Below are 12,680 nucleotides of genomic sequence, written 5' to 3'. Positions count from 1 at the left end.
GATTGTGATGGTCTTGGGTGCAGAGCATGCTGGGATGTAACCACTGCTGATCATCATAGCTTACCGTGGATGATTTTTTTCTTTTGGGAGGGGGGTTGGGGGGTGGTGTACTTGCTGTCACCACAGCGTTCCAGTATCATTTCCTCTACTCATTCGCTGCCCTAATAGGGTCACATCTCCTGCTGTCGGCTTAGGGATGACTTGGCAAATCTTTGCCTCCCCTCCTTCTATTGTTGGCCTCATACTGTGATATATGTGTTGGTCTCTGAATCCAGGTGTGGGTTATCCTGAGGTTAACTGGCTTCCTTAGCCATGAACTTCCCTTGCAATGGAAACTAGAAGCATTCTTCCCTTCCTTTCTACCATACTTTCAACAGGTGGTGGAAATTGTAGCCACTTTGAACCTGTTTGGGGTGGAGCTCTGAGATTAGGTCTGCCTGCGGCACACAGGCTTCCTGACCTCAGCCCTCCAGGGGATAGAAAGCCTTATGAATGTGCTAGAATTCTAGGAGCCTCATGTAATTTAGGCTTCTCTGGAGCAGCCATACCCTCCTCTCTGAAATCCTTTCCTTTCCCATGGTGGTTCTCACAAGCACTTAGGACAGAGACTTTGCAAGTGTGAGCGACTTCCTTGATTTGAGCCAGTCTCAGACTGCAGCTAGGCAGGCTCTCTTCTTGGCCCACCAGAGCAAGCGCTCATCAGAAGCCTGTGGTTGGAGCACGCAAGCACTTAACCCTCTTTTCTCCACACAGGTTTAGAATACACTGGCAGAGCCTCTCAGACGGAAAGGCCATAGTAACTCACATGAACTGTTACCATCATGCCTTTGCTGGTGTGCACACACGGGAGAACGTGGAACACAAGTCACCTTTCACCCTTTACCTTCTGCATCTCATTTATGTTCTGGCACTCAGCGGCTCTCCTTTCCTGCCCCTGTTCCTCAGCAGGAAGACTGCCTGGTTCTGAGGAGCCAGTCTTTGGTCCTCTTAGTCTAGCTTTCTTTAAAACTTTCTACTTACATGCAACATGGTTCTCTAGAAGATTCTATATGCTTACAGGATCCCACATTCCTTACATTCATAGCTTCAGAAATCTCAAGGTCAGAGTTTCACTGTAAATAATGACAGAGTATCACTTTAGCTCCCATCATTCACTGACCCAACCAAGTTCATGGACAGGTTAAAAAAAAAAATAAACACTTACTAAAACTGATCTGATAGGAAGAAACCCTGTGTTGTCACCTGGTTTCTTTCCTTTTCTGGTTAGTCTTTCTTGCAGCAGCTAATACAATTGGTAGCAGTCAGCACAGCCACATACACAGCCCCTTTCTTGAGCTGTTTTGTTACTGTGGGTGGGAAGGTAAGTATGTTTCAAAGGTGTTAAAAACAACCCTTCCCCACACACAGTGAGTTTCACCTCTCTCTTAGGGTGGTTTCCAGAACACAGAGCTCCCAGGCGTGTGAGGGTAGGGCTGGGAAGTAGGAGGACAGCCCTGCTGTGTCTCTAGCATCTTCCTGTCTTTCTCAGAGCCAAGGTTGTAAGAGCCACAAACAAGACTAACAAAGCAACAAAAATGGAGTAATCATCCTGACACATGCCATATAAATCCCCATGTTAACATACTATATACACATTTAAAACCCCACTGAAGGAAGCAGGCCACAAGCTAACACCCTAACCTAAGGACTGGCAGAATGGCTGAGTGGGTAAAAGCACTTTACCAACAAGCCTGATGACCTGAGTTTGATCCCTGGGCTCCACCTGGTGGAAGGAGAGAGCTAATTCCCGAGAGTTGTCCTCTGATCTCCACATGTGTTTCATAGGATACTCACTCTCACACTCACATACTGAACAAATGGGCAAAAATGTAATCCTAAGTTCCTATTCCGGGATCATGTCAGTGCTGTTCAGCTGCCCCAAGGTTCAGGGTCACGGGCCCATGAAACATGAAACAAAGTGGTCGGTATAAGCTGATTGGTTCCCTCTGTTCACTGAACGTGGTTTCTCCTCTTCACCTGTGTGTGTCCGTGTCCCGTGTTATTTTTCCCCCCTCAGACATTGTCAACACTCCCAAACCCGATGAAAGAGCCATCATGACTTACGTTTCCTGCTTCTACCATGCTTTTGCGGGAGCGGAGCAGGTACTCCTCCCTTGTGCAGGCAGCGGGCTGCGCTGCTCTGCTGTGTGCGCGTGTATTTCCGGGCATATGTCTGTGTGCTTCACATCTGGCCTTGGAATATCAGTGTTTCATAATGACCTAACACAAGTTCCCAACTGCAAGGCATCTTTAAAAAACAAACAGACAAACAAACAAAAAAACGCTCTAGACCATAACCAGTGTGTTTTTCTCTATTTTCCCCCTCCTAAGATATTTCTTCTATTTTATTAGAAATAGTTAGAAACATTTGTAAATTCTGGAGATCAGAGTGCCTTGAAGAATGTGCCGCATGCATTGAGTGGCAAAGCGGAGGCGACCAGGAGACGAGAATGCCTCCCCCATGCTTGTTCTCATTTGCCTGGAAATGACCTCTATTCAGCAGTTTGCCCCATCATTCAATACTAATTGTATTTTTAGTCAGAGGGACGAAAGGGTTACAACCTCAGAAGCATTCACAGACCTCAGAACAGCCCTAGCGAAGGTGGGAGAGAACATGATAAGGAAGCCCGTCTCTAGTATCCTATCTATGAAGTTCTCCAAGTTCATGAAAAGAGCCGAGGTCTTGCCATGCATTCAAAGTCAGTGACATGGATACATTCAGGACAAGATCTCATCAGCTTTGTTTCCTGTAGGCCAGGGTCAGTATTCAGGAGCACCCAGGTGGACAGCCAGGGACCTGAGGACAGCCAGGGACCCGAGATCTTGGTTTCCTTGGCCCACATATTTCTGTTACTAACTTGCTCAATGTTTTATAAAGCTTGTGCTTTAGACTAATGATATCTCCCCGTTATTCCCTACAGTACATTCAGCCTGCCGTGTAAGTCTGTGTGAAAACTAAAAAAGGTGTGAACTGACTCATTCCCTCTATTCTACCCACCCTGACCCAGACTGTACCATTTTCCTCACACCATCTCCTCCGTTGTGCCTCACCCCACCGCATTGAGCTTGATGTGTGTTTGCGTGCATACCCTCGTCGCCCAGCCATCCTGTTTACCGATTGTGTTTTGCAGGCCGAGACAGCAGCTAACAGGATATGTAAGGTTCTTGCTGTGAATCAAGAGAATGAGAGGCTGATGGAAGAATATGAGAGGCTAGCGAGTGAGGTAAAGGAAATGGGTGGCCCCGGCTCTGTGCACCCGCAGCCGGGGGTGAGGCAGAGACTGCAAACAGATTGTCCATGCTTAGTTTTTGCACTTTTCATCTCAGAGAGGGCGAAAGCAGAAACACACACCTGGCCTCAGAGGTTGTTCATCCTGTAGCAACATGCCTGGTGCCAGTGCCCCCCCCCCCCCCAGGCCTCCGTGGCCTGTCCAGAGACTCCAAAGCTCAGTGACAGTCTGCATGTGTTGAGGTGGTAGGAAGGGGATTCTGGTTTTAGCTCTGCCCCCGAAAGGTCAGACCCTCAAGGCAACATCACACACCTTGTTTATTCCCCTGACTTGTGGGCTGCTGGCATCACGGTGGGTGCTCTTCGTGTCAAGGGCCCTGTTTAGCTCTATGAGCCCATGTGAGAGGAATCTGCATAACCTCTTGGTGTATGTGTGTGCACAGGTCCAGACAGGGATCTGGAAGGACAGCTTGCCTCCAAATCCTTTGAGCCTCGGGGATACATTTCTGTAGCTCTTCATTCAGATTCCTGGTTTGAGCAATGCATTTGCAGTTTAATTTTTGGTCCTTATCATAGCACAGAGAGTACCAAGGTGTCCTTGTCACTGCCCCTGTGTTGCCTTTGTAACACAAACCCAGGCTGAGGGACCCCAGAGCTGGGTCCTCTGAGATGGAACTCAAGTACAGATCCATATTCAAGACTGGATAGCTAAAACTAAATTTTAAAAATAGTTTACAAGGTTAAAAAAAATAAATACAAGAATAAATAATTTGTTCATTAACTTGATTTAGCTGATATTTGGTCTGTGATATGAAAACGATCAGCATAGGTGAGGTAAATCATCCCAAATAGGAAGTTGATGGCATTCAATCAAAATCAACTGAATGTATACCTTCATGCTGCTGACACGGGGGAGCTTTAGTTGTTTGATTCCCTATCACTCTTTTGGTTTTTTTTCTTCTGTAATTGTTATTATTTCTGTGAAAAAAAAAAAATCTCATCTGCTACCATTAAGGCCAGTCTTAAACTTCAAGAGGGAAGTGTATCCAGCACAGAAGGATGGTTAATTGTCAGGAACTTTCTTACTTGTCATTAACTTGGTTTTGTTCTCATTACTGCAATAAAACAACCTTACAAAAGCAATTTATGGGAGAAATGGTTTATTCTCACTCAAAGTCCCAAGGGGGTATGGTCCATTATGGTAGAGGAGGCATGGTAACAGGATCCTGAGGCGTTGGTCACGCTACATCCACAGGCGAGAAGCAGAGAGAGAACAGGAAGCAGGGCCAGGCTGTAAAAACCACAGGGCCTGCTTCCTGTGACTTCACTTCTTCTAGTGAGTTGCTTCTTCCTAAGGGTTCCACAACTCCCCACCCAAACAGCGCCACCTGCTGGGGATCAGGTGTGCAGACACGTGAGCCTGAGAGGGACATTCATACTCATTCTGCAGCAGTCCTTCATTTATTCTTTCTTCTGAGATGCTGACTGTGGCGGCATCATCATTCTAACTAGTTTTCATTCCAGTCTGCTGGCGCTTTCCAAAGATTCAGTAGACATAAGAGTATATAAACAGGTGTGTGTGCTAGGGGAGGCTGGAAAGATGGTTCAGCAGCTAAGAGTCTGAATCCCAGCACCCAGGTGGTGGCTAACAACTGTCTGTAACTCCAGCTCCAGGAGGGACCTGACACCCTCTTATGGCCTCTGAAGGCACTTCACACATGTTATGCACAGATAATACATGCAGGCAAAACACCATATACATAAAATAAGTAAATTTTCAAAAGAAATTAAAAAAAAATAAAAGAGTAAATAAATGACTAGGTGTCTAGCAGGTCATCTCAGAGACCCGGGTACTGACTCATGGAAAGGGCAGACACTAGATTTGGGGAATTCAATACCCTTTTCACTTATCGCTTATGGATAGCATAAAAACTAGAAGATAAAGCCTCCTCTGGCCCAGAATCAGTCCTAGGTTTATAGTACAATTCTCTAGTGAGTAAACTCTATTAAATCAGAGCTTTTTTCTTTTTCCAACAACACATTTGACATTCAGCCCAGTTCCTTGCTGAGTGTCCATCCTTTGTTATTTTTTTTTTTCCTTCTAGAATTTGGAGGCTCCATCCAGCATTTGTCTGCTAATGTCTGGTTGCTGCGTTTCTTGTAAATGTCACATTTTGTCAAACACAACTTCATGTGCTGACCTGAAGTTCAAGTTAAACCTGTGTGTGGTCTCCTTGGGGTGGTCACTGTGGCCCTGGGGTGGGGGTGGGCGATGTCATTCATTGTACAGTGCACAGAGCTGCTGTCCCCTCTTTAAGTCAGCGCAGTTGCAACCATGCTCAGCCATTTGGGAGCCTTAGGGGAACTGGTTCCGCCTATGGGGGGGGCCCTTTATTTTTGAACCGAAAACAGTTTGCTAGCATTTTCAGCCTCGCTTTTGTGTTTGGAAATAGCTTTTGGAATGGATTCGGCGCACAATCCCCTGGCTGGAGAACAGGACGCCCGAGAAGACCATGCAGGCCATGCAGAAGAAGCTGGAGGACTTCCGGGATTACCGTCGTAAACACAAGCCTCCCAAGGTGCAGGAGAAGTGCCAGCTGGAGATCAACTTCAACACGCTGCAGACCAAGCTCCGGATCAGCAACCGGCCTGCCTTCATGCCCTCCGAGGGCAAGATGGTGTCGGTGAGTGAGTGCAGTCCATCGCCCCCATTGCCCTTGGTCTGAGTGTGACTGCCAGTGAATGCAATGATGAACGACCCTGTAGGAACCCCATTTGTGGGTTGTGGGACTGGGGGTGGGGAGCTGGACCCCAGGACTTCACACATACTAGGTAAGTGTTCTGCCCCTCAGTTACCTCAAGTCTTTCAAAATTTTCTTTTGAGAAATGGTCTTACTAAGTTGCCAGGCTGACCTTGAACTCATTAAGTTGCCCAGGCTGGACTCAAACTTGCATTCCTCCCGTCCCAGCCTCCCGAGTAGCTGGAATTCTCAGTGTGTGCCACCAGGCCTGGCTTCATTACTGATCCGCCGCTCCCTTCCACAATGCAGCTCTTGGTGTGAGTAGCATGACATGGTGCCCTGCGGGCTTTCAGACTGTGGCCTTCAGCTTGCCGAGAGATTCCTCTATAATTTGCAACAGCTAGATCTTCCCTGTGCACTCACCTTCCTGCTGGTACCAACCGCCCTTCCCACCCTGTAGGACTTGGTCCACAGCTGGAGAAGTCTGCGTGGCTGATGAGAACAGCTGCAATAATTTAAAAGGTCACCGTAGTTATTTAGACATTCGGAAACCACACTGGTGGAATGGTTAGTTGAGCAGAAGAGGCAAGGGAAGAGGAAAGCCTAGGACAACCACTGTCAGACTTGAATCTGAGGGTCTGCAGGAGCCCTGCAAGCCCACATGTCATACCTGTGACCTTGAATGTTCTCCACTCCTCAGGACATTGCTGGTGCCTGGCAGAGGTTGGAGCAGGCCGAGAAGGGCTATGAGGAGTGGCTGTTGAATGAGATTCGGAGACTGGAGCGCTTGGAGCATCTGGCTGAGAAGTTCAGGCAGAAGGCCTCCACGCACGAGACATGGGCTTACGGTAAGGGCGTGAGACTCCAGTTCAGATTTGACAGCATGTAGGTTGTGGGCTAGTGAGATTGCTCAGTGGGAAAAGATGCTTGCTGCTAAGCCTGACAGCTTGGAGTTAAAACAACTCCTGCACATTGTCCTCCACCTGAGTTGTGCTAGGGTTGGTGGCGTGTACTCCTGTAATCCCAGCACTCAGGAGGCTGATTTAGGAAGATACGTAGTCCAGTTCAGCCTAGACTACACATTGAGTTCAAAGCTCAACAGGGTTATGTAGTAAGGTCTTGTTTCAAACCAAGAACGAGGGATTTGGAGACATGGTTCAGCAATTACAAGTGTGCTGTTTCCTTCTGTTTCCAGCACCCACATCAGGTAGCTCATAGACCTGTAACTCCAGCTCTTCGGGGATCTGATGCCCTTTTCTGGCACCCACAGGCACCTGCACGTATGTGTACATACCCACACAGACACATGCATGCCTGTACATGTAATTAAAGATAAAAATAAATCTTAAAAATAAACAACAAAGAATGGATATACTGTAACTGTTTCCCTCACAAGGCTTCTGGGAAGTGTCAGTGAGTTCATATGATAAATATTTCAGTCAGTATCTGACACATCCTAGCTACGATGTTGTCATCATTTGACATGTGGACATTTGCGTTCCATTTCCAGCTTGACAGAATTCAATTGTTGTAGGCCACTAGCCAGAGAGGAGATGCAGATCTGGATGTCCAGTCACAGCAGTATCTAGGTTTCAGAAATGTTTATAGAGAGGCCCGAAAATGTTGCTCAGTTGGTAGGGTGCTGCTTTAGCACATACCAACAAAGCCCTGGGTTCAGTCCCCAGTAGCATATAAATTGGGCGTGGTGCTATATTCCTATAGTCCCAGCACCGGGATGTAGAGGCAAAAGTATCAGAAGTTTGAGATCATCCTTGTCTAAATGCTGAGTTCAAAGCCAGCCTTCACTGGAGACCCCTTGTGCAAACAAAACAAAACAAAAACACAAATAATAAAGAAAAACCTATGGAGGAATGAGTGAAGGTTCCAAGAGGGAAATTTCTAATGTTTAGACACAGAACAAGCAAAACACAGATCACATTTCATCCCAGACTATAGTTTTGAAACACATAATACAAAGGAAGCCTGGATTTTTTTTGAGATAGGGTCCTGCTGTGTCACTCATACTCAAATTGAATTCACAGTTCTCTTGTCTCAGCCTCCTGGGTGCTGGGATTACAGGTTTGTACCACCATGTCCAGTTAACTCGAGGGTTTTATTCAACCATCCCATGTGGCTCATGGGTGGAAATAATTTCTAACTGAACTGAGTGTCACACTGGAAAGTAGACAGTTGTAACTCAGAATGATGCAGAATATACTTTGTAAAATGCATTCTTCATGCACCACCTGAAGAATGGGCACCTCCTCTGTGAGCATTTAGAGGGGTAGGGGGTTGCTTACAGGCTGGTCCCTCTTCTCCCTTGAAATCCCTGGACTCTCTGAGCACATTCTGGTGTGAGGAAGCTGCTGTGTGACTTTGACTTTACATGCATGTTTAATTGATTAGTTTATTTAGGCAATACTAGGACTTGAACTCGGGGCCTTGCACATTCTAGGCAGGCCCTCTACCACTGAGCTGCACTCTTTTGTTTCCTTTTTATTTTGAGACAAAGTCTCATAGAGTTGTCCAGGCTGGCCTTGAACCTTCAGTCTTGCTGCCTCAGCCTCCCGAGCATTGGACACAACAGTTATAAGCCTCATTCATCTTCTTGTCCCCTTTGCAGGCAAAGAACAGATCTTGCTGCAGAAGGATTATGAGTCGGCGTCCCTGACAGAAGTGCGGGCCCTGCTTCGGAAGCATGAAGCCTTTGAGAGTGACCTGGCTGCACACCAGGACCGTGTGGAACAGATCGCTGCCATTGCACAGGAGCTCAAGTGTGTGCTGGTACCCTGGCTGAAGACTGTAGTGTGCTATGGGCACTCTGCAGGGTCCCCAGGGAATACTCTTTCCTGCTGAGTTCAAAGGGTCATGCTGAAGCCCCCAGGGATGATGATTTTTGTGTCTAGAAATGTAAAAACAGGTTGAAGCCTTGCTGTGAGCCAGGGTCCTCGGTTCTTCCCCCAGGGATGATGATTTTTGTGTCTAGAAATGTAAAAACAGGTTGAAGCCTTGCTGTGAGCCAGGGTCCTCGGTTCTTCCGTCCCTCACTCCTGACCCCACATAAACTATTCTGCTTTCAAAGGTAGCAGTGTGAGGCCAAGGCCTTACAGCCTGGCTCAGGCTGGTGCAGGAGGCAGGACCCATGGCTCACACAGAGAGAAAGGCCAAGGAGAAGTTCCTCCCTGAGCCCTGAAGGAGCGGGCTGCCTCACCCTTCTGGGTTTTGTTCTGTGGGAACAGATGTTGTGGTGCTGAGGCTAATCATAGCATAGAGGCTTGCTGCCTCTGCTTTACACCAGTGGTTCCTGGTATGGGCACAGTGTGTGTGGAGGGCAGAAGAGGGTGTCGATTCCCTGGCATTGGGTTCCAGATGTCTGTGAGATTCTGGGTTCAGGTCCTCTGAAAGAGTAACCAGAGCTCTCAGCTGCTGAGCCATCTCTCTGGCTCCACATCTGCGGGATTTTTATTGCCTATCACTTAACAATTAAAAACAAGGTAATTAAAATATACTTCAATACCTTAGTCTCTGGTTCCTCACTTCTGAGGAGCACAAGCCCCTTAATTAACAGGTAGGGCTTCATAACACACCACTTCTCAGGTTTGGCCATATAAATCCTTTATCTTCCTCAGCCTCACCTTATATCTGTACCTCCCATCACAGTCTTAGACCTCTTGAATCTTGGCTCTCTGCTAATTAACAGCCACTCACCAATAAAATGAGGTCTTGAAAAGGACTCAAGTTATTTAGTGTACTGTAATAGCTCCTGTGAGTAATTTGTAGCACTCTTAAGTGTTGCCCATAAACTTTAAGCAATAATTTTATATTATTATGACTATTATTCCTGGCATCTTTGGTGCTGTTTGCTCCACACTGCCAAGGTGTAACCAAACATGAGATTTAGGTTATGTTAATCTGACTGTTACTAACCTTATTTTCCTTCCTGCTCATATTAAGAATAAGTCAGAGTTTATATGTAACCACTGTATAAGAATGAGGGAAAACAGGGAAACCCTAGAAATAATGTAGGCATTGGTGTTTCCATTGTGGTTTAGCAGAAAGTTCTTGCGTTATTCACTCATTTTTGAGACAGGCTCTCTCTATGTATGTAGTCCTGGCTGTCCTGGAACTCCTTGTGAAGACCAGGCTGACCTTTGAACTCACAGGTGCAGAGATACCTTTTTAAAATAATAATTTTTTTTTAAATAGTAGTCTGGAAATGGGAGGATGACATAGGCATACCATTGTGTGTGTCAGGTCAGAGGGGAACTCTCAGGAGCTGCCTCCTGCCTTGCTGAGGCAGGCTTCTGCCACTGTGATGTGTACTCCTGCTGCTGGGTTTATCTCCTGTCTTGACCTCCCATCACGTTATGAGTTCTGAGATTGCTTGCATGTGCCATTTGCCATTTTGTGTGGTTTCTGGGGATTGAGCTTGGGCTATCAGACTTACGTAGCTAATGTTTTTACCTAGGGGGCTATCTCCCCACATTCCCTGTCTTTTCATTCTGTTGTCAAAATGCCTGACAGAAACAACTTGAGGGAAAAAGGGTATTTCTACTCACAGTTTCATAAGGATTTCAGTCAGTCAGGGTAGAGAAAACCAAGAAACAGGGAGAGCTAGTTTCTTAGAGCATCTGTTGTTGTGATGAAACACCAGGTCCAAAAGGAACTTGGAAAGGAAACCGTTTATTTCAGCATATATGTCCTGATCACATATCCTGAAATCACAGGTCATCGTGAAGAAAATTCAGGGCAAAAACTTAAGTGGGGAGGAACCTGGAGACAGGACCTGGTACAGAGGCCATGGAGGAGTGCTGCCTACTCTCCTGCTCCTTCTGGCTTGCTCAGTTTGTTTTCTTCCTTTTCAGCTTTTCTATTTATTAGATTTATCTTTTATGTGTGAGTGTTCTGTTTGTGTGTATGTATATGTACTATTTGCATGCTTGGTGACCATGAAGATGGGCACTAGACCCTGGAAACTGGAGTTAGGAATGGTTATAAACAACCATATGGGTGCTGGTAATGGAACCAAGGTCCTTTGTAAGAGGGACAAGTACTCTTAACTGCTGAGCCATCCCTCTACACCCTCAGGTTTTTTTTTTTTCTGTTTTTTGTTTTTTTAATGCATCTCAAAACCACTGCCCACAATGGGCTGGGCCCTTGCACATCAATTTTTTTTTTTAAGACCTTTTTTTGGTTTTGTTTTTTTTTGAGATTTATTTATTATGTATACAGTATTCTGCCTACTTGTACACCTGCAGGCCAGAAGAGGGCACCAGAACTCATTATAGATAGTTGTGAGCCACCATGTGGTTGCTGGGAATTGAACTCATGATCTCTGGAAGAGCAGCCAGTGCTCTTAACCTCTGAGCCATCTCTCCAGCCCGCACATCAATTTTTAATCAAGAAAATATAGCCAAGCAGTGGTGGTACATGCTCTTAATCCCAGCACTCAAGAGCCAGAGGTAGGTGGATCATTGTGATTTCGAGGCCAGTCTGGTACAGAGCAAGTTCCAGGACAGCCAGGGCTGCACACATACAAAATCACCCAAACCCTGTCTCAAAACAAAACAAAACAAAACAAACAAACCCAACAAAAGATACAGAGAAAGAGACATACAGAGAGAGATGTGGGAGAGAGATTGTGAGAGAAAAGGAAAATATCCTACAGGCTTGCCCACCGGCCATCTTATGGAGCCATTTATTCAACTGAGGTCCTTCCCTCCTCTTCGATGACTCTAGCTTGTGTCAAGTTGATATAACACTAGCCAGCACATCCAGAGTAGAGCCAGAGATGAATATGACCTCTAACCCTTGCCCCCTTTGTGACTCCCTTATGCCACCATGCTCCATCACCTTCAAATTCATGCAACTAGCCAGGAACCAAGCATTCAAAACACAAGGCCATAAGGGACATATCAGATGGAAACATGCAGACATTTATCTCTTTAATGTTTTCACTTTAAAGATCTGCTGCCTTTCCATTTTGTATCAGGGTTGTACAGCTGCTCAGGGACAGATGGTAGGTTTGGTTTTTGGTTTATAATCAAAGCAGACATAAGAATCTTAGTCAGCCTTTGTTCCATGAAAAGTGTGTGTTTGTAGATAGCTGGGGCCTGCTCTTAAGAACTGGACAGGGAGCTTCTGTCCCTATCAGAATGTTCTGGAAGAACACTAAGATAATAATTATATGTATTTCCTCTGCCAAGCAACAGTAAAGTCAATAAACATGAGTATATGAAAGAAAGAAATAGCAGGAGGGCATGCCTTTGTATTTATTTATTTTAATCCATAGAGGATAAAAGTGCTTGTTGCTAATCCTGATGGCCTGAATCCAATCCCCAGGACCCACAGGACACAGGGAGAGAACTGGCCCTTGCAAGTTGTCCTCTGACCTCCATGTACTTTTGTGTGCATAGAATAGTGAATAGCTACTACCTTAGTTCAAGGGTGAATAAGCAGGGAAACAAACTGAAGCCTCAAGGAAGTGGTTTGCGGGGGAGGAAGGTGCTTCCGGAAAGTTCTCTCATTTCAGCCTGGTTTTAGAGACGAGCTCTGCACGTGTCTCCTGATGGCCACAGTTTTTGCTATTTTCTTAGCCTAGTAGGGTGGTTGGTTTTTATGCAGGACTCAGACACTCATCCCGGAGGAGAGGCGAGGTTAACTTTCATTCA

General features: G+C 46.0%; 1 protein-coding gene across 1 annotated transcript in view; it reads left to right on the top strand.

Moving 5' to 3' along the window:
* Window positions 1-12,680, top strand: part of Actn2 (actinin alpha 2) — a 50,060-nt gene that overhangs the window by 24,007 nt on the left and 13,373 nt on the right. Inside the window, exons 8-12 of the mRNA XM_055603924.1 lie at window positions 2,057-2,142; window positions 3,171-3,263; window positions 5,722-5,952; window positions 6,710-6,857; window positions 8,633-8,783. Coding sequence (XP_055459899.1) covers window positions 2,057-2,142; window positions 3,171-3,263; window positions 5,722-5,952; window positions 6,710-6,857; window positions 8,633-8,783 — 709 coding nt within the window. The remainder of the gene's footprint in view (window positions 1-2,056; window positions 2,143-3,170; window positions 3,264-5,721; window positions 5,953-6,709; window positions 6,858-8,632; window positions 8,784-12,680) is intronic.

Source organism: Psammomys obesus, unplaced genomic scaffold (genome assembly GCF_907164565.1).
Source record: "Psammomys obesus unplaced genomic scaffold, mPsaObe1.curated_primary_1811, whole genome shotgun sequence".
NCBI lineage: Eukaryota > Metazoa > Chordata > Mammalia > Rodentia > Muridae > Psammomys > Psammomys obesus.
Note: the sequence above shows the minus strand (reverse complement) of the source record. Positions and strands in the feature narration are given on the sequence as shown.